Below are 21,413 nucleotides of genomic sequence, written 5' to 3'. Positions count from 1 at the left end.
GTAGCTCCTTCCAGATTCCGTGTGTATATTTTGTTACACTTAGAATCGTGGTATGTAGACTGTTTAATGTCTTTTTTTCACCCAGCTCAATGAAGCATCCATAGTTTAGGGGTTAAGAGAAGAGCATAAGCCCTAGAGCTTGATTCCCTGCTTTCAAAGCCTTACTCTGTTATGTGATTTTAGACGATTCAGAAAACTGCTCCATATCTTATTTTCCCAATCTGTAAAATGGGGGTGATGATAAGATTAAATAAATGACTTTACATCAAGACATATAAAGCACTTAGAACAACATCTGATGTTAGTTACTAATTTCATAGCATTTTCTATGTTGCTACATCATCTTCATAATGACCTTTCTCTCTCTCTCTCTCTCTCTCTGTTTTTAGGGCTGCACCTGGGGCATATGGAGGTTCCCAGGCTAGGGGTCAAATCGGAGCTATAGCTGCTGGCCTACCCCACAGCCACAGCAACGTGGGATCTGAGCTGCATCTGGGACTTATACCACAACTCATGGCAGTGCTGGATCCTTAACCCACTGAGCAAGGCCAGGGATCGAACTTCCATCCTCTCCAATGCTAGTCAGATTCGTTTCTTTCTCAGCTCATTTTCTTAGCCATTACTCTTTTGTTACATGTTTGTTATTTCCAGTCATTCTGTGTTATAAATATCCTACAAAATACCTTTTGGATTTTTTCATACATAGATTCCCAGAAGTAGAAACATGAGGTCAAAGGGCAGAAACATTTTATGCCTCTGGTCTATACTGGGAAGTAGTTTTCCAAAAAGGGAAATGGAATGTGTGCTGGAAGTCGTCCCTTTTCACTGTCCCCTCACCAGCCATAGCTATTATCCATTTCTTTCATTTGCCCAGTTTTGGGGGTTTTGGTTTTTTTTTTTTTTTTTTGTCTTTTGTCTTTTTAGAGCCACTCCCGCAGCACATGAAGGTTCCCGGGCTAGGGGTCTAATCGAATTCCTTGTTGGATTCATTAGGAATCCTTCTGCTGCGCCACGATGGGAACTCCTCGTTTGCACAGTTTTAACGAGCCATAAATGGTTGGGTCCACATCAGTTTCTTTAACAGAGAAAATTTGACGTAAAGAATTGTGAATTATGCATTAAAGAACTGAAAAGCCGAAAAAGAAACACTGAGGACCTGCTACCGCCCCTGAGGCTGGGGGAAGACAGGAAGGTCCAGGTGACAGCCGGCTAGTGTTCATGCCTCTGCAGGGCCATGCAAGGCTAGTTCTCTAAGCGATGGATAAACTTAAAACTGGATTCAACTCATACTTCTAGAACAAACTGCTCCTGTAAGGTTGAAAAACCAAGGCTATAGAGTAGCCAAATTTAGCAAAAACAAAATGCAGATGATCAGTTAAATTTGAATTTCAGGCAAATAACTTTTAGAATATTTATGCTAATATTGCATGGAGCACACACACACAAAATTTGTTAGATGTTTATTTAAAATTTGAATTTAACTTTGTGGCCTGCATTTTACCCAGAAGTCTTATGAGGCAGGGATGATGTGTTCTTTCCTCGCTTATCTAGCCTTTCAGTTGCCTTCTGGCGCCCCCTATTGGCAGAATCCACCATAGAGCCAGTTGGTAAAGCTGGAAAGTGGTTTGCTGACAAAGGAGGCTCAGTTACCCAATAATTGATGAAATCCACCCTTTTTGGCTGTTTAGCATCCATTCTACACATTGGTATTTCCAGACAGCAACGAAAACAACTCTCACAAAACACCTAATAAAATGCAACTGTCTTTCCAACAAATGGAGACATTTTCATCTTCTTCCTGAAATGGGAAGAGGCACAGTCTCTACAGTTATTTTAGTTGCCAGCTAAAGAATTCACCTGCCTCCTGGTTCTACGAGAATGAAGTCACTAGCCACTGCAGTCGCTGGCCTTCCACACACCCTGAAAGGAGATCAGGACAGAGGTCAGCAGTGAGCACTCTGTGCCCGGGGGCAAAAAAAGGCAGAACAGGACTTCAGATAGCTGGACATTTTCAGGAGAAAATTTTAAGAGCCCAATATGTTGCATCTCCTCATATCTAGAAAAGCAGTAGAATCATTAACAGAGACATATGCTCCCCATAACTAGCAGCAAGCCTCTGCCAAAATGTTATACCCTGTTCACCAGTATCACATATACACTGACCTCCTCCCACCTCTTTTTTGTTGTTGTTGTTTTTGTTTTTGTTTTGGTCTTTTTATGGCTGCACCCAGGGGATGTGGAGGTTCCCAGGCTAGGGGTTGAATCCAAGCTGTAGCCACTGACCTACACCACAGCCACAGCAAAGCCAGATCCGAGGTGCGTCTGTGACCTATACCACAGCTCATGGCAACTCTGAATCCTTAAACCACTGAGCAAGGTCAGGGATAGAACTTGCGTCCGCATGGATGCTAGTCAGATTCATTTCCACTGAGCCAAGACGGAAACTCCCCGCCCCCCCACCTCTTCAGAGCAGTTCCTCAGAGCTGTTTGAGAGGCTGTCTCCCTGGCTTTTAATCCTCATTAGGCCTCTAATAAAACTTTTCTCACAGCTCTCACAGGGTGCTTTTTTTTTCAGTTGGCGTATGTATCTCTGGAAGATAGTCATACTAGCCAGCTCTAGGCAGGATTAATGACTCTTAAAACTCAGTCACAATCACATTTGAAAATTCTGTTATCTGAGGACTAAATTGTAGAGTTAACCTGCAACAAAACTTCTATAAAATATTAAAAGGAAGGAGAAGGAAGAATAAATACTCTTGCATATAATCACATGATAATCAAAGAATAAGATAAGCATGGCTGCTACCTTCCTCATTTCTGTATCCAGTTATGAGGCATGATGTTTGTGAATGTCTTTTTCAGTCTCCCATTCCATGTGTTCTTGTCCTCAGACAAGACCTCAGCTTGTCAGGATGCCTTAGTAGGACGACCCAAGCTTTCATTTCTGAAGGATCTGAGTCCTTAGCCTGCCTCTCTTTAGTTGCCATAGGGTTGATTACTGTTTACTGTGGAGCATGAAAGTACCAGACACCCCCCAGAGGACCCCCCTAGGCTCAGATATAGTCCTCTCTGTCCCCAGGTTCCCCTCGGTTATCAGGACGACTTAAGCACAGCCAGTAAAGTCACCTCTTCTTTGCCCACTGGTTTTATGGCAAAAATGGCACCAGTTGGCCAGGTGGAAGTCTCAGCTCCCAGTTCAATCGGAATGTGTTGTGAACCCTAAAGGAAGCCTTTGTCCCTTGGGAGCCAAGACCTCCAATTTGGAGAGCCCAAAATTGAAGAGACAGGAAGCACAAATTCTCCAAGTGATTTATTAGGTGGAACAGTGAGGTGAGCCATTCTCGCTTCAACCCCTTGATATCCAGATTCAGGCTGCAAAGAGCCTGGCTGTGGGGAAAAGAGCACAGAATATTGTTTGCCAAGTCAAAGCATGTATTGCATCCTCTAAGAGAGAATCTCACCATCTCCATAGGGGGTTACGCCAACTGAGTCTTAAGTAAGTCTTCAGTAGCCCATCCTACTGATCGATTCAGTCATCAGCTCCTGGATGGTAGATTACTTGTTAAGACCACTGAGTTCCATGGGTGTGAGCCTATTGAAATGAATTCCTTGATGAGAACCCTTGTTGTTTAGAATATATAAGGATGGTGACTCAGCATTCCAAACATCTAGAAAGGAAGGCACTGGCAGAGCATTATAGATAGGAAAAGACAATTTGTACCCACAAGTCACTTTCCTGTCTGTAATGGAACAAGTCCAGTGTAATCATCTTCCTGCCAGGTGGGTAGTCCTCCGAGAGAATCATATCAAGAGCTCAGTGTTGATCTCTGCCATCGGCAGGTCAGTCATTCATCAGTGCAATAACAGGCAGCCTCAGGAAGAGGAAGTCCATGCATAGATTAGGCTCCATCCTTGCCACTGTGGATACTCTGCACATGAGCTCATGGAGCAAACCCTAGCTGGCTTGGAGAAAATGCTGAATGACATGCACAGGACATGATATTTTGTCCACCTGATTATTGAGAACCTAGTCACATTATGCCTTTGATGAGCTTCACATGGGCCACAAATATCTTCATACTCTACCTCTTCCGAGAACTCCATCCACACACCCTTCCCCAGACTTCCTCATTACTAGTCTTACTCTTTTGTTCTTTCTAAGTCCCTAACCGTCTAACTAAACCATCAGCAACTGCCCATGAATCAGTGTAGGTCTAGCCATCTCTTGGACCAAAATGGACAACCACGTTTGTGACTGGGGGTCGTGTCCATTGAGAAGACTGACTTCACCATTTCCCTTTAGGGCTGCCTTTCATTGCAGCTGTGAAGCTGCAAGCGTACACTTCTGGCTGATGCCACCATATTCTTAAGAATAAATAATCTGAAGACCAGGCCCAAGTATTTTCCTCTTTGGTCAGCTGGTCATGAGGAATTCTTAGTTAGGTGTGGATTGAGGAAGAGGAAAAATATGTGTCAAATGAGTCTGAGCCACTTGCTCATGCAACTTACTGCAGACATGTTCACACCGTCTGATGGTGGTTATGCTACCCAGGCACCTCCAACCTTATACTTGCTGGAAACAGGTAGCTCAGGTCACGTGGTCACCTAATGTTTTATGGTTAGTTTGTGGACTTTTTTTTTTTTTTTTTGGTCTTTTTAGGGCTACACCTGCAGCATGTGGAGGTTCCGAGCCTAGGGGTCTAATCAGAGCTGTTGCTGCCGGCCTATGCCACAGCCACAGCAACTCGGGATCCAAGCCGCTTCTGTGACCTACACCACAGCTCATGGCAACACTGGATCCTTAACGCACTGAGTGAGGCCAGGGATTGAACCCGCAACCTCATGGTTCCTAGTTGGATTAGTTTCCACTGCACCATGATGGGAACTCCAAGGACTCATTTTTAATATGTCTTATCCATTCACCCCTCAAACAATTCATTCTATGAAGCTCACACTTCATCTGGGCTTCCATTATATTTGTCCTTGCTGTTTCATTTATGAATGATGGTGGTAGCAGCATCTCATCCTCTGATCCGCTCCCCCAGGGTCAGGCAACAATCCAGAGGCTGTTTCTCAAAATAACAGAGTGCATGGAGAGTATCAGGCAAAAGAGAGTTGCTTGACACCCGCTTGCCTGCAAGACTTGACCTCTGAAAGGACCCAGGAAAGATGTTTGTTCTGCCAGAGGTTCTAGGTATGGGGGACTCTGCCAAGGGTCCTCCCTTGGGCGTGGGATCCAGTGGCTAGAGGTTGATCTCGTCCACCCTCTTGCAGGCACAGCCTCCGTCGCTGTGGCAGGGATCCTGGCTGCTCTGCGAATCACCAAGAACAAGCTCTCCAACCACGTGTTTGTTTTCCAAGGTGCCGGTGAGGTAGGTGCCATCAGGGCCTCTCCAGTTGTTCCAGGAGGATGAGAATGGGTGGAGGAGCATCAGGGAGGGGAGGTGTTCTGGGCTTCAGAGGAAACAGCACAGATGCACTGTAATCAATGCAGCTGCCTGGGTGTCTTGAGGCAAAGGACTTCACTGGGCTCCTGGGAGTAGCAGGGGAAGAAGGGAGGGTCTGGGCGAAGCACCTAATAAATGCTGAGCAGCTTTGGCCTTTTGTCTAAACATCCACCTTGCAGGCAGCCATGGGCATCGCCCACCTCCTTGTCATGGCCCTAGAGAAAGAAGGTGTACCCAAGGCAGAGGCCACAAGGAAGATCTGGATGGTGGACTCCAGAGGGCTCATTGTCAAGGTACTGTCAGTCTGCAGACCTGGAGGCTCCTTGTCTCCTGCAGCTGTTGGAATGGACTGGAAATGACCCCCAGGGGGCAACCTGCTCAGAATAAAGAGCCCAAGGAGGGCACTACCCTAATCTCCAGAGCAAGGGACTCATCCCAAAGTAGCCTTGATTGCTCTTGTCCGAAAGCTTTGAATATACCTGCACATGTGTGCATGTGTGCTCCTTCCAGCCTCATCTCCCACCCATTCCTGCCTTGCACAAACCTCCAACCACAGTCAATCACAGTTGTCCGGGAGTAACGTGCTCTGTCTCTTCCACATCTGGGCTGTTGTGTTCCTGGAATGCCCTTCTCTTTTTCCACGTTCCACTCCCAGCCCTCAACCCCGTCTACTTCCTCCTTGTCCTCTGTTCCCTCCTCCAAGCAGCTTTCCTCAAGCATCTAAGTCTCAGTGAGCTTCCTACCTTTGTGCTCACACAGCCCTCCCTGCTCCGTGCACTACAATTAGCGCCTTGTAGGGCTGTTTCCCCTTCGTTTGTCTCCCTCCGCGTGAGGCTGTAGAGTTCCATGTCGGTGGCTGGCGTGTTGTGAGTCCATAATTGATGTCTGAGGTGGAGTAAAGGGGTGAATGAGAGGGACAGTCCCGCTTCCGCCCGGGATGCGGTGAGGGGCACAGAGGGAGGACCTCCTCCCGTGGGACTTCACTCAGAGCTCCATGTGTTAATTCCCCGAACTCCGCTAACAAGGAATGTCAGTGAGAGATTCAAAAGTCAGGAGAGGAACGTGAGGGTCTCAAACAGGAGTAGTGGCTGAGGAGTTCCCGTTGTGGTTCCGTGGGTTAAGAGCCCAACTAGTATCCATGAGGATGCAGGCTCAGTCCCTGGCCCCCTCAGTGGGTTAAGGATCCCACATGGCTGTGACTGTGGCATAGGCTGGCAGCTGCAGCTCCAATTTGACCTCTAGCCTGGGAGGATCCAGATGCCACAGGTGCGACCCTTAAAAAAAAAAAAAAAAAAGAATAGTGGTTGAGCAGAAATGGGCCTTCCTATTGTTCCCTATAAAGGCACTAGAAGGAACTGGGACCTGGAGATGCCTCTTCATGGCCCAGATCATTCCAGAGCAGGGTCCAGGCGCAGGTGGAGGCTGCCACACTGCATCTTGCCCACCCTTCAACATCACGTTGCTCACCCCGCTGAGCTCACCCCTCCTTGAGGATCTCTCAGAGCTGCCGTCTTCACTCTGATCCTCCTGATGCCAGCTGACCCACAGGAGTCATCAGAAATGCTGACCTTTGGAGGTCCCTTTGTGGCTCAGCAGTTAACAAACCCAACTAGATCCATGAGAATGCAGGTTCCATCCCTGGCCTCACTCAGTGGGTTAAGGATCCGGCATTGCCGTGAGCTGTGGTGTAGGTCAAAGATGCGGCTCAGATCCTGCGATGCTCTGGCTGTGGTGGTGTAGGCCAGCAGCTACAGCTCCGATTTGACCCCTAGCCTGGGAACCTCCATATGCCACAGGTATGGCCCTAGAAAGAAAAAAGAAATGTTGACCAGCCTATCACCTGCTGGCTCCTATTTGAAGAAATGGATGGAATCTGGAGCTCTCTGGGAGCAGCCAGCCTTTGCAAGTCTGTCTGGGAGCCCAGCTTATTATTTCTAGGGAGGTGAATGCCTCTTATCAGATATTCCAATGAACTCCCTGACCCTGGGTGACTCGGGCCCCCACCCCTTAGCTGGCCTGTGTGCTATATGTCGTGGGGCCAAGAGTCTTGGTCAGACTCAGGTGTGTCCTCAGAGCCTTTCTCTCCTGGCTCAAAAGCCATGACCCTGGCAGCCCAAAGAAAGGCTTTATGAATTTTCATCTGTGGTTTTGATTAAAAGAACACACATATGTTTAAAATTTTAGGTTCCATCTTAGGTTCTGATCAAGAGGCCAGCCCCAAGGCACAGGGCTCTGCAGGAAATGCTCTCCGAGTCTCCAGATGCATCCACACCCTGCCCAGGGTCCTACCACAGTGGCATTGGGTTCTTCCTTTCTCTGCAGGGGAGGAGCCACCTGAACCATGAGAAGGAGATGTTTGCCCAGGACCATCCTGAAGTGAGCTCCCTCGAGGAGGTGGTGAGGCTGGTGAAGCCCACGCCATCATAGGTAGGAAGAGAGGGCGGCCACCGCCCAACCCAGCTAACCCTCTTGCCTTTTAGGTGAGACAGAGGCTCAGCAAGGAAGCATAAGCAGCCATGGAAACACAGCTCTTTCCCTTCATGTCAATTCGTAGCTACAAACTTTTATTGAGTTGTTACTGTATGAAAACCATAGAACTTGGAAGTTCCCTTGTGATGTAGCAGGTTAAGGATCCGGTGTTGCGGCAGCTGTGGCACAGGTTCAGTCCCTGGCCCGGGAACTTTTCTATGCCGTGGGTGCAGCCAAAAAAATAATTTAAAAAAAATGAGTTCCTGTTCATCAGGAAGTGTTCCTGTTCCTGCTCATCCTGCTCAGCAGGTTGAGAACCCAACATAGTCTCTGTGAGGATGTGGGTTTGATCCCTGGCCTCACTCAGTGGGTTAAGGATCCGACATAGCCACACGCAGCAGTGCAGGTCACAGATGTGGCTCAGATCTGGTGTCTCTGTGGTTGTGGCACAGGCCGGCAGCTGCAGCTCTGATCTGACCCCTAGCCTGGAATTTCCATGTGCCACAGGTGTGGCCCTAAAAAGATAGATAGATAAATAAATAATGAAAACCATGTAACTCAGGCTCCAAACCGGGCTTCATGATGTAGAATCATATAGTGAAGTGGAAAAGCACAGCCTGTCTCTTTCACCAGGATGAAATGAGCATCCTCCCCACGTGGGAGGCCCTGGCATCACACCCTGTCCTGGGGGGCAGCCCCCTCTAAAGGACAATGGCCTGGGACACCTTTGCAGGTGCCTCTCAGCTGGGCAGGGACCGACGCGGACCAGGGTTCCCTCAGGAATTAGCAGGAGGTCTCCGCCAGCTCAAGCAGGAAGGCCCTCCCTTCTTCCCCTCCCTCTGTCCCCACGGCAGATGCCACCCCCGAGACTCGCGACCCATCTGTGTCGTACCTAGTCCCCTCTCGCCCCCACCAGGAGAGGCGTGGGGGTCTGTAAGGAGCAGGCATCCCCGCTACCCCCCTTTTCCCTGTAGGTGTTGCCGCCATCGCAGGAGCCTTCACGGAGCAGATTCTGAGGGACATGGCCTCCTTCCACGAGCGCCCTATCATCTTTGCCCTGAGCAACCCCACCAGCAAGGCCGAGTGCACGGCTGAGAAGTGCTACCGGGTCACCGAGGTCAGCGGGGAGTCCTTCCTTCCCCAGGCTGAGAGGATATAGTCACATTACCTCTGAGGAACCCTGTGAGGGTGAAAAAAAAAATTCCCCACGTCCCTGATAAGCCCACTGAGTGTCAGAAAGATGAAGCCACTTGCCCAGGGTCACAGAGCTAAAAAGGAATGGAGCTGGCCCTCAAACTCAGGTCTGGCTCCAAAGCCCTGGGCTCTTACCTCAAAGCTCTCCTTACAGCCCTGGCCAGAACCCGACGCACTCGAGACTCTAGGCCATTTGCATACCTGTCATGTCCCGGGCTGGCCCTCTTGGGAGGTGACAAGTTAAAAAGATGCACCTTCCCCTTTTAGCAGTTTCTTGGCAGCCAGGTAACTCAGTGGGAGCTAAGCTTTCTGATCCAGTGAACAGGTGTCTCTCAGCACCTGCAGTGTGCTTGGCACGAGGCTGAGCATTTAGGAGGAGATGAGACGGGTTCAGCATTTGGGAGGTTAGACTCAGCCACCGTGACTTCAGAAACCTCTCTTCAAGCTCTGTCTCTGGTTTTCTTTCTGCTCCCAGGGCCGAGGGATCTTTGCCAGTGGAAGTCCTTTTAAAAGCGTGACCCTGGAAGATGGCAGGACCTTCATTCCTGGGCAGGGCAACAACGCCTACGTGTTCCCCGGAGTGGCTCTGGGCGTCATCGCTGGTGGGATCCGGCACATCCCAGACGAGATCTTCCTCCTGACAGCAGAGGTACCACTGTCCCTGCCCCCCCACCCCCCACCCCCCCGTGCTCCCAGTAGGGCTGTGAGCCAACCAGGCCCTCCACCAGCCCCCTGGAGATTCCTTCTCTGGTCTCTCATACCCACCTGCCCTTACCCCTAGCAATGGTTCCCCAAAGTTTTTGAACCTCAGTCTCTTCCCAAGTCATGGGGAGGCTTGAACTTCTCTGCAAACACACATGTTTTTTAAGGGGTGGGGGCAGTAAGGGATAATCGAGGGGAGGGCAGGAGGCACTGACGGTGAGGGAACACTGCTCCCAGCCTCCCAGCTATGCCCATACGAGCACCAAGAACAGTGATACCATCAAAACCACCTGAAACCGTAGGCTCACGGACCATGATGAGCAGTAGATTCTTCCAGCCATGGGTGTTTGTCACATTCCTGGAGTAACTGGTAGCAAAATAAGCCCCGGTAGGGCAGCTTTTTGTAAAGAAAGGGATGGGTTTCATGTCTAGCTTGCCTGCTCTGAGTACCCATGTCATGGTGATGCGGGGGGTGTACCTGCTCCAGGTGTCATACTAGAAAAACTCCCAGAAGGGTCCTTTCCTGGGCATGGTGAAAACAACAAAGAATCCATTAAGAGTGACAGCCCAGGGAGTTCCCACTGTGGCGCAGCAGAAACAATCCGACTAGTATCCATGAGGTTGTGGGTTCAATCCCTGGCCTTGCTCAGTGGGTTGGGGATCTGGCATTGCCATGAGCTGTGATGTATAGGTCACAGACACGGCTCAGATCCTGTGTTGCTATGGCTGTGGTGTAGGCTGGCAGGTATAGCTCCAATTCCATCCCTAGGCTGGGAACTGCCATACGCCATGAGTGCGGACCTAAAAAGGAAAAGAAAAAAGAAAAAAAAGAATGATAGCCCACGTTCATAATAAGGTTGTTAATAAGTTACAGGGGCTGACATCCGTCACGTGGTACCAAATGCCAGGAGCTTCTCATTTATCCTCACTCAGAGGAGACCGAGGCCTAGAAATGCTTCTGTTGGGAGGTTAGGCTCATCAAACTATTTTAAAAATATTAAATATGTTCCCAAAGAGCTCCAAAGGCTCTACTGTAATTTCTGACATGTGTCTCCCTCTTACCATGGCACTGGTGAGCCCCTCAAACCTGCAAGACACAAGGATGGTTTCCAGGCAGCCCTGTCCAGCTCCGCAAGGAGCAGCCTCCTGAACCAGGTTCCCCCTCACGTTGTCTCCTGAAGGTCTCTTGGCCTCCGCCGAGCCTGGTGCACACTGGCTTTATCTTGGTGCTCTGATTCTCGGTCCCTCTTGTCTGAGTTTTGGGGTTTTGGGGAGGGGGTTGTCTGTTTTTGTCTCTTTAGGGCTGCACCCACAGCATATGGAGATTCCCAGGCTAGGGTTTGAATTGGAGCTGTAGCCACTGGCCTACACCACAGGTGAGGGGCAGCTGGCTCTCAGAGACAAGCTCTGATGCAGGGGGAAGCAGTGGGAGATGCTGGTCCGTGTGCTGAGGGCATTTATTCAGATGAAGCCTAAGGCCCATGTGTGATGTCACTCACTGCAGAAGTGGCCTTTCTTTGCTCACTGGGGGGCCAGGGCTGGAAAGGAGAAGCCAAGCCTGGAATACAGAGAGACACAATGGCTTCGGGACGCCCAGGATGTTACTAGGCAAGTGGGAGCTGCTGGAACTCAGGCAGTGAGGGGCTCAAGGATCCGTGTGCAACAGGCTAGACCAACCAAGGGGAGATCCGGGGTCTGCTTTGCAAGTCACGAGTTTATTCATCTTGGCCTTAGTGATTTTCCTTTAGCAGTCAGGGAGCTTCGTGTTGTTTTAATCCTCAGCCAGCCTCATAGGACAGAAAGGATGTGACCTTGCTTAAACTCAAGCATTAAGCTCCCCAGGGGCCATGAGGTAGCAGGTGACAGTGGAAAATGCAGTGTCCGGCCACCTCTGAGGGGCCAGGTGAGTCACTGGTGTACTGGGTTGGGCGTGTTCTGGGAAGGCAGAAACTCAGCTGATTCTCGGTTCTCTCTCTCCAGCAAATTGCCCAAGAGGTCTCGGAGCAGCATCTGTCACAGGGGAGACTGTACCCACCGCTCAGCACCATCCGAGACGTGTCTCTGAGAATCGCCATCAAAGTAAGGGACATCTTATGCCCTTATGGGGTAGTGAGCTCACACCTATCTCTCTGTGTGACTTGGGGCTAAGGGGTGGCAGTCGTGGAGACATCCTGAGCTCCCAGGGCTGTACTTCATGCACCCCAGAGGCTGGGTGACAAACTCTTGCCTGTTACAAGCTCGAGCCCCACCCCAACACCCACTCGAGGGCAGTTCTGGGAAAGTGCCTGGATTTCCCTTCAAACGCCAGGCAGAAAGGTCAGCAAAGTCCAGAGTCTTGTGGACCAGAATGTGGGTGGAATTTTTAATTTAATGAATCATAAGTGCTCATTTATACAGAAAGGTCAACTCGCATAGCATCATGGAAAGAGCTCAGGCTGTGGGGTCCCAGCTCTGCCAATCAGGGGCAGAGTCACCTTAGGCCAGTCCTTTCACTTCCCTGAGCCTCAGTTTCCTTCATTTCCAAAGGAGCCAGTAATCCTGCTCCCCGCCCCCTGAGTTTTGGAGAAGATTAAAGAGAACAGTGGAAAACTCTACACTTGGCCCCTTTCTGGCGTGTAGATGCTCGTGCCTCCCCTTCCTCTCAGAACGGCTGGGCCACGGGGTGATCCGGCGCCCAGAATACTCCAAGTAAAAATGTCACCCAGTAGATCATACAGAGATGATGGGTTTTCAAAGAACTAGAACTTGGTGCAATAAAGATGACCTAACATTGATAACTGTTGAAGCCAGATGATGACTACATGAGGGCTTATTACACTGCTATTTCTATTAATATATATTGTACATTTTCTCTAAGTTTTAAGAATAATTTCAGAAAATGCATTGCACATCACTGTGTGCTCCTCAAGAGCTGTCCAGGGTGGAATCCAGAGTCAGCCTCAAGACCAACAGTCCAGCTCATAGTCCAGCTCCACCCTGTCCAGTTCCTTCCTCTGGGGGACGTTTAGATTCATGCTTTTCCGAAGCCAAATCTAATACCCAGAGAACAGTGTCCAAGCTGTTCTTCAAGCCATGTTTGGGAGAGAAAAAATACCAGGTAGTGAACACTTTTGCCTGCTCCCTAATTTTATTCTCCCACCATGCCAGGGAAAGCTGTCATGACCCCCACTTTACAGATGAGGAAACTGAGGCTCAGCTAGGATAATGTCACTGCTGAGGACCCACAGGCGGGTGGAAGCAGAGGTAGACTTTAGCCTGAGGCCTCCTGAGGCCTCCTGACCCTAGCCCAGTGTTTATTCCACTGTGTCACAGCTTGCTTTCTAGACCCTTCCTCTCCAGTGGCTTCATGGGCCACAGCTCATGAGAGGAATGTGAATGGTGCTTCAGGCAATACTCTCCTTCCAGGGCCCCCAAGCAGGGGCCTTGAGGCAGGTTCCTCCTTGGGTCCAGTTCCTCAGTCAAACATGTTTTTCCCTAGGTCCTCGACTACGCGTACAAACACAACCTGGCCTCCTACTACCCAGAGCCCAAGGACAAGGAGGCTTTTGTAAGATCCCTGGTCTATACTCCAGACTATGACTCCTTTACGCTGGACAGCTACACTTGGCCCAAGGAAGCCATGAATGTTCAGAATGTCTGATGCAATTGCAGAGGTTCATGGGGGGCTGGATGAAGCCCAAAGTAACACTGGAACTATAAATGGGATCCAAACTGGCCATCCTTGTCATTGTGTTTTTCCTTTGAACTTTCTGGTATGAAGGGAGATGCCTAGGCATACAGTGGATGACGGCCTGTCCCTGAAGGCCTTGAATTCCTTCCCAGGGATTTCTTCATCTGTTTATTACCAACTAGACCTGTGGGACATCTAGAATCCTGCCTAGAGCTCTGCCTTCACAGAGTCCAGGGTCTAGAAGAGGAGATGAGATATGGACACAGTTCACTTTGCCACAGGGCAGAAAGTGGTAAGTCTGTGAAAGAACCGCAGATAAAGGTCACGAGTGCTCAGAGAAGGGAGAGGATACTTCCTATGAAGTATATCATATGACATAAGAGAGGGCTCCGGGGTGGCGGGCAGGGCAGTGTTTGTACTGAGTCCCAAGAGTGAAGGATGGGTAGGGTTAATGGTAAAAGAGGAATGTAGGGCAGCCACTGGCCAGAAAGCTTGGCCCACCCATCAGGGAGCTCAGTCCCTGTTAGAGGAAGACAGTTCCTGCAAGACTCAGACGGGCATGAGGGCTGAGTGGCTGGAGGCGGCTCACTAGTCAAAAATGGTCACTGTCCTGTGGGTTGCTAAGTACTAGGCATTCCTTTTTGGTTATTATGAAAAGGAAAACTAGGACTTTCCACTGTGGCTAAGTGGGCTACAAATCCAACTAGCATTCGTGAGGAGGAGATTTCAATCCCTGGCTCCACTTGGGGGGTTAAGGATCCTGCGTTGCTGTGGCTGTGGCATAGGGGGGCATCTATAGCTCTAATTCCATCCCTAGCCTGGGATACTTCCACATGCCATAGGTGCGGCCCTAAAAAGAAAAAAAGAAAAAAGGAAAACCAGAGAAATGTTGGTGGGGAGGCTCAGCAAACCAAGGAGTAGGAAGGAAGAGAGGCCTTGAAGGGAAGAGCACCCTGGAGAATTCTAGGAAAGACGTGATTTCATTTCCTGGCTTCGGAACACTCTCTTCCACGCTTCACTCTCTGAACTAATTCAGCAAACTGGAGCAGTCTTCTTACAGAATGGCATCAGTCTGTCCTGAGTGATTCTTAGGCCAAGTTCAGTCATAGCTTCACCTCTCTCATGTCCGGCAGAGCCCCCACACCATGGGGTGGGGTGGGGGAGACGAGCCTGCGACTCCCACGATCAAGATCGCTAAATCGCTCACATCTATCAGGATGGCAGCAGCCGACCTCTCCTCTCACCCTGTAACACAGCAAACAATGGTCCATGGTGGACCACTGCCCACCCCTGCTACTCCTCAGCCTCCGGATCCCACCGCCCACAATAAATGGGTCCTCTATGGCCACCTCTCAGTGACAGGCCGGGTGGACTGCTGGGCTCCTAGAAGAGAGTTAGCAGAGACATCAGTCACCTCTCACCCGGGTCTTGTTCTTCCAACATCTGCTTCCTTAGTGCTGGTGCTCAGCCAAGAAAGAACATCCTGAGAAAACATCCCTCTTCTATATCTGTGGACTCATAGCTAATGGAACATCTTCAGAAGAGGGTTTGATGAGTGAAGCAGGAATCTGAGCACCAGGGAGCCGTTTCCATTACCTTTTCTACATTTTGTCCCACAACTTCCTCGGCACCCCAACTCTGTTATAGGAAAAAAAAAAAAAAAAAAAAGGCGGAGAAATCCATGAAATCAAACCAAGGTATTTGACAAGATCAATTAAGTTAACAAACTTGAGCTATGCTAATTAAGCAAGACAAAAAGAAGGAAGATACAAATTACATTTCCTTTGTTCAAACAACAGTGAACATCTTGCTGGCACTAAACACATGTACTTTCAGGCTGGTGGCCCTTACGCGGGCTTGGTCTCTACCTGGAAAGTTCTTTCCTCTGCTTCTCTGCCCTTTAAGTTTCAATTCACCCCAGCTTTCTGTCTGGAGACATCACTCATCATTACAGTTCAAATGCATTTGGCTCCAGAAAGTCTCCCTGGGCAGAGTAAATAATTAAATTAGGAATCAACAAAGGTAAATAAGAAAATGGGAAATTTCAAACTCTTTGGAAATGAAACAGTATATTTTTAAATAAGTCACAGTGCAAAAAAAAAAAGAACTCACAAGGTAACATATATGTTGAATAAAGAAAAATCAAAATTAATGAGTTGTAACAAAAGCAGTGCTTAGAGGTTTATAGCTTTAAATACCTATATCAGGAAAAAAGAAAAAAGTCTCAATAACATAAACTTCCTCAAGAAACTAGAAAAGGAAAAGCAAATAAAATTCAAAGTAAGCAAAGATTAGAGCAGAAATCAATAGACCTACGACAAAGAAAGAAATTGAATGAATCTACTGGAGTTCCCGTCGTGGCTCAGTGGTTAATGAATCCAGCTAGGAACCATGAGATTGCGGGTTCAATCCCTGGCCTCGCTCAGTGGGTTAAGGATCCGGTGTTGCTGGGAGCTGTGGTGTAGGTTGCAGACACGGCTCGGATCCCGCGTTGCTGTGGCTCTGGTGTAGGCCGGTGGCTACAGCTCCGATTAGACCCCTAGCCTGGGAACCTCCATATGCCATAGAAAATACAAAAAAAGACAAAAAGAATCTTTCTACCAAGAAAAGCCTGGGCCCAGAATTCTTCATGGGTAAATTTTATCAAATATTTAAAGTAGAAATAATACCAATCCTTCACAAACTCTTTCAGAAAATAGAAGGAACCCCTTTTAAAGTCATTCTATGATACTGGTATTACCCTGATATCAAAGCCATATAAAAATACAAACACAAGAAAACTACAGACCAATATCCTTCATGAATATAAATGCAAAATCCTAAACAAAGTATTATTAGCAAATCAAGCCCAGCAACATAAAAGAATTAAACACAATGAACAAGTGGAATTTATCCCAGGAATGCACGATTGTTTTAACCCAGTGGAACTTCTTTAAAAAATAATAAAACGAACTTATTTACCAAACAGAAACAGACTCATAGACTTCAAAAACAAACCTGTGGTTACCAAAGGGGAAGCAGGCGGGGTTGGGAGCTTGGGAATAGCATGTGCACACTGTGGTATGTGGAATGGATGGTCAATGGGGACCTGCTGTGTATAACACAGAGAAATCTGCTTAATATTCTGTGATAACCTCTATGGGAATAGAGATGTGTATATTATAACTCAATCCCTTTGCTGTACAGCAGAAATTAATTCAATATTGTAAGTCAACTATATACTTCAATAAAACTTTTTAAAATGGAAACAAAAATCTTCCTTCTAATTCCCCAGCCTCTCATACAAAGTCCTAGAACTCAGCAAGTGTCATTTAATCTAGAGGATGCTGTGTTGGCACCCCCCCCAAATCCTTCTAGAACACTCATTCCTCCAGCTGCCAGTATTATCTGCTGAAGGCTCACAGCTGCATCCCTCCCTTGGAGTTGCACTTGACTGAAGGAAAATGCTTCATCCAGGGTTATGCCCTCATCTCCAGGAACAGCCTGCATCCAATGACCGGCTGATTCCAAAAGTCCAACCCCCTTGCTACGACTGTGGACTTCTCTAAAAGGCCATCTCAGCTTCAGAGCTCCCTGGGACATTGGCTAAGGCCACGGTTGCAACTGTATGTATGACTGTTAAATTTGTGCAGTGTCCTGGTTCTCCAGCTCCCTCACAAGTGTTGATGATTCCCTGGTAAGCCTCCAAATGCAAATCTCAGATTCAGTACCTGTTTTACAAGGAACTCAATTTGCAACATGAGGAAACTAGCCAGGCTCCTCAATTTTCCAGTCTGTTGCACCCGCTCCACATGACCATCAAACCCTTACTGTGTTGGTTTTTTTTTTTTTTCCCTCAGTAGAGACCCTCTGCAAGAACCAAGCCTGATATTCAGTCCAGGTCCAGAATCAGTAAATGCCCCCAGCAAACAAAATGGCCATTCACTCACCTCAGGAGAGCCCCCGCCTCTCTGGGATTCCTATTCACCTAGTCCTTGCTGCTTTCACAGCTCTCACATGTCTTTAAACATGTGATCTTTGTAATTTATCCCTATTTTTCTGATTGTGGCAGGGAGAGTGTTGGGCTGCCAGGACCTACTATATCCTATCTAGAAGTGGAAGTCTCTAGATTTTCAAAATTTCAAATAATACTATTAACTTTTTTCTAACTGAATTGTAGGCAGAAATTACTCAAATATTTTAAAACTTGCTTAAATTATGTATGATCTAATATATAATCAAATTTAATAAAATATTTAATGCACTCTTAAAAAGTATATGTATTCTCACTGTTGGATGCAATGCCTCTTATAGTTCACGGGATCAGGGCTTGTTATTTGTTTTGTTCAAATCTGTATCCTTACTGATTTTTGTCTACTCGATTTTTGAAATATAGTAAAATTTCCTATCACTGTGGTAAACTCAGTTCTCCTTGTAATTCTCTCCATATTTGCTTTATAATTTTTGAACTGTTATTTGATACATAATATTTAGAATTGTTACAACTTCCTGGTGAATTGAAACTTTTGAAACTTTAATGATTTTCTTTATCTCTGGTAATGACTTTGCTTCCACTTTTACTAATATTAACACAGCTATACCATCCTGCTTAGTTTTAAATCTGTCTCTTTCCTATAGTTCATGATTTATTTAGATGTTGAAGCTCTTGAACTAGCTGATGAATAGTGAATACTGACAAATTATTTCTCCCACAGAACTATAGTCCAAGACACTATGAATATATGGTTGAACTAACATTAATATATGCCACCATTTTTATCAATTACATAATAAAACAAAGTATCAAGTATCCAACTAAGTTACGCAATTCAGAAACATTAAATATTAGATGTCTGATTAGTTCATCAGTAGAAACCCTCTTTTGTTTTGGTTGGAAAGACAAGCAAAAAAAAAAATCACACTTCAAAAATATTGGTTAATAAACAACTTCCAATAAGTATGACAAAAAATTACAAGGCCTTCAGAAATGTTATAATTAAGAAATGTTTTGGCTACAAAATATCTCTACCTTTAAAAAGTTTACTAAATAGGAGTTCCTGTCGTGGCGCAGTGGTTAAGGAATCCGACTAGGAACCCTGAGGTTGCGGGTTCGGTCCCTGCCCTTGCTCAGTGGGTTAATGATCCGGCGTTGCCGTAAGCTGTGGTGTAGGTTGCAGATGCGGCTCGGATCCTGCATTGCTGTGGCTCTGGCGTAGGCCGGTGGCTACAGCTCCGATTCAACCCCTAGCCTGGGAACCTCCATATGCCGCGGGAGCGGCCCAGGAAATAGCAACAACAACAAAAGACAAAAAGACAAAAGACAAAAAAAAAAAAAAAAAAAAAAGTTTATTAAATAAAAGGACCTCTTCTATACATCATACACAAGTTAAAGGCAAGACTTTTTGTGTGTGCATGTCTTCTTAGTGCCCCACCAAGGCACATGGTGGTTCCTAGGCCAGGGATCGAGTCAGAGCTGCAGCCACTGGCCTACACCGCAGCCACAGCAATGCCAGATCTGAGCCGCATCTGCGACCTATACTACAGCTCATGGCAATGCCAGATCCTTAACCCACTGAGCAAGGCCAGGGATGGAACCTGCATCCTCATGGATGCCAGTCAGATTCGTTTCACTGAGCCATGATGGGAACTCCAGTAAAGGCAAGATTTTACTAAAAATATTCTGTAGCTTCCTCCCATTCTGTCTTCAGGCCCTCCCCTCTAAAGCTGCATCCCAAGTGTAAACATTGAATTAATTGTAAGACTTTTTTGTCTGAAGACATTACACACACATGCTTCTGTATGGTGGTATAACTTGCATGAACTTGCACCCAGAGATGTGTAACTTATTGCAAAATGGAGGTTTTCATAATAGCACAAAATGAGATTTATAGGAAGGCATTAATCACCATCAGTCTTGGTAAGAATCCAACAAAATCACTTGTTGCACAAACCTAACAGGTGTACTGGTACACCTGTGAGGTGGTAAACATAAAGGAGTAGACAAATAACCATCTAGCTCCTACTTGCCGTGTTCAAGATGACTGAATAAACCACATATGGTTTATGGTGCTGTTCATAATTCCTAGGATTTTAATTCTACATGATACTAAAAATATACAAGTAGTGTGCTGAGTATTTTGGTACCTAACCTCTCAATTTCTTAAATATTGTTTCTGGCATGGGAACAGTAGTAAGCCAAACACAGAGGTTGCAATTCTGTCAAGCTTGTGGCTTTTCAGTGTTCCTATGGAGGCTTCATTAGACTTGTCATTCTGTTAAGCCTACACATTGACTAATAGGTACAATAAGTTAAATCCTGTCTCAAGTTCCACCTCCAAGGCAACAGCATCAGGAAGCCAAGTTTTATTGAATGCAACAGCTGCTTCTATGACCACTGGAGTCTTTGAAGCGCAGTCGCATTTTAGAACGATATTTCTCCAAGTACAAAAGTTGCTTGCTGTTGAAAGCTCCGCGCCGCTTTTGTCTTATAAACTGTACTGCCTCTTCATTTTTCATTCCACCTTCAATTAGTGCCAGGGCAACAAGCACTGGAGTTCTCCCAAGGCCTGCAACACAGTGAACAGCAATGCAGCAACCTGGTTCTTCACGAAATTTAACATTTACAAGACTTAACCAATCATCAACGATCTGGTTAGACGGTGATGAACCATCATCAAAAGGCCAATCCAGAACCTGGATGCCTTCTTTCTCCACAAGAGCAGTGTCGTAAGTTGCTTCACATACTCTTACTATTGTGGTAACTCCGTATTTCTTAAGATCCTCTATAAACCTGTTTAAGGTTGCACTGGTTGGATTGTGTGTAATAAGAAATCTCATGTTCCTGTATGTGACTTCAACAGGGGCTGGGCGGTTCAGTGGAGCCATGTTAATTTCGTTAAAAAAAAACATTCGATAGGATTACAGGGGAAAAAACTTTAACTTTTGAATGGAGAAATGTAAAGAAACTGAAGTCTACTCCAATATGCCCCACTCGAAATTCTCAATGCCTTGGATATGAAGTTGGGAGTAAGAGGAAATGAAATAACCCTCTTAACAAGAAGCCATCCTTCAGTTCAGCAATTCTGAGTCAATGGAAAGGAAGAGCACCGAGGTTTACCCCATCCAGGTCGGAATTCTTGCAAAATGCTCTGATTTCAATCCCACACGTCTGTGTCCAGGAGGAGCGTACCTATGGGGGCTTCCTGGTGGAGTAGTAATGAATTTCTACAGTTCACTTGTCCTCATAAAGGTCGTGCTGTGCCTGGCAGTAGTCTCCGGGGCCCTTCAAAAACTCCATAAATGCGTGACCAAGAACACCACAGGAAGGATTTAGTTTACTCATTAAAGACTGTGGCCTAATCATACAGCCGGTCCCGCGGCGGCGACACAGGCGGCAGCGGGGCGTCGGCTGCAGAAGAGAAAGCAGTACTGGTCGTCGCGGGGCGGCGGCGGCGGCGGCGGCGGAACACAGAGCTCTGCAGAGCTCGGCCTCGAGAGAGCCAATGGGCGCGTGCCCGGGAGCTCTTGCGTCACAAGCCCTCCCTTTTATAGGCGGTGTGACGTGCGCGCCTCTTCACCAATCGCGGCGGGGCGGGTCAAGAACTTACGCACTTAAGCATAAGGCCCGCCCCCCCACCGACGTCACCACGGCCGTCGCGGGAGAGAGAAGGTAGGTGTTGGGAGAAGGGCGGCGGCTTAAGCGTCCTCGCCTCCCGGGCTCACTCTAGAAAGTAAAAAGAGACTGAAGCGGGACCCTGGGGTGGAGAGAGGGTCGGGGACGAAGCCTGGAAGAGGGTGGACCAAGACGGGCGGGGAGGGCAGGTAGTGTAAGAGGAATCTCGTCGTTTGACTCTGTTGTATCTTCTTCCATTGGCTTCATGTTTTAATTATGTCATTTAAGGCTTTTTTTTTTTTTAATCCAGTCTTACAAGCTTTATCTTTTAAACGGAAGA

General features: G+C 47.3%; 1 protein-coding gene and 1 pseudogene across 2 annotated transcripts in view; one reads left to right on the top strand and one right to left on the bottom strand.

Annotated features, from left to right (window-relative positions):
* ME3 (malic enzyme 3) overlaps nt 1–15,164 on the top strand; it is a 318,355-nt gene extending 303,191 nt beyond the window's left edge. The window contains 8 exon segments of one of the 2 annotated variants that reach the window (NM_001244258.1): nt 5,275–5,372; nt 5,627–5,740; nt 7,770–7,862; nt 7,865–7,874; nt 8,891–9,033; nt 9,586–9,759; nt 11,793–11,891; nt 13,291–13,528. In NM_001244258.1, the coding sequence (NP_001231187.1) occupies nt 5,275–5,372; nt 5,627–5,740; nt 7,770–7,862; nt 7,865–7,874; nt 8,891–9,033; nt 9,586–9,759; nt 11,793–11,891; nt 13,291–13,452 (893 nt within the window). In that variant the 3' untranslated portion in view covers nt 13,453–13,528. 2 annotated transcript variants of the gene reach the window in all.
* LOC100521853 lies at nt 19,694–21,129 on the bottom strand (annotated as a pseudogene).

This window comes from Sus scrofa, chromosome 9 (assembly GCF_000003025.6).
Source record: "Sus scrofa isolate TJ Tabasco breed Duroc chromosome 9, Sscrofa11.1, whole genome shotgun sequence".
Classification (NCBI taxonomy): Eukaryota; Metazoa; Chordata; class Mammalia; order Artiodactyla; family Suidae; genus Sus; species Sus scrofa.
The sequence above is the reverse complement of the archived record's forward strand: the minus strand, read 5'-3'. Positions and strand labels throughout refer to the sequence as shown.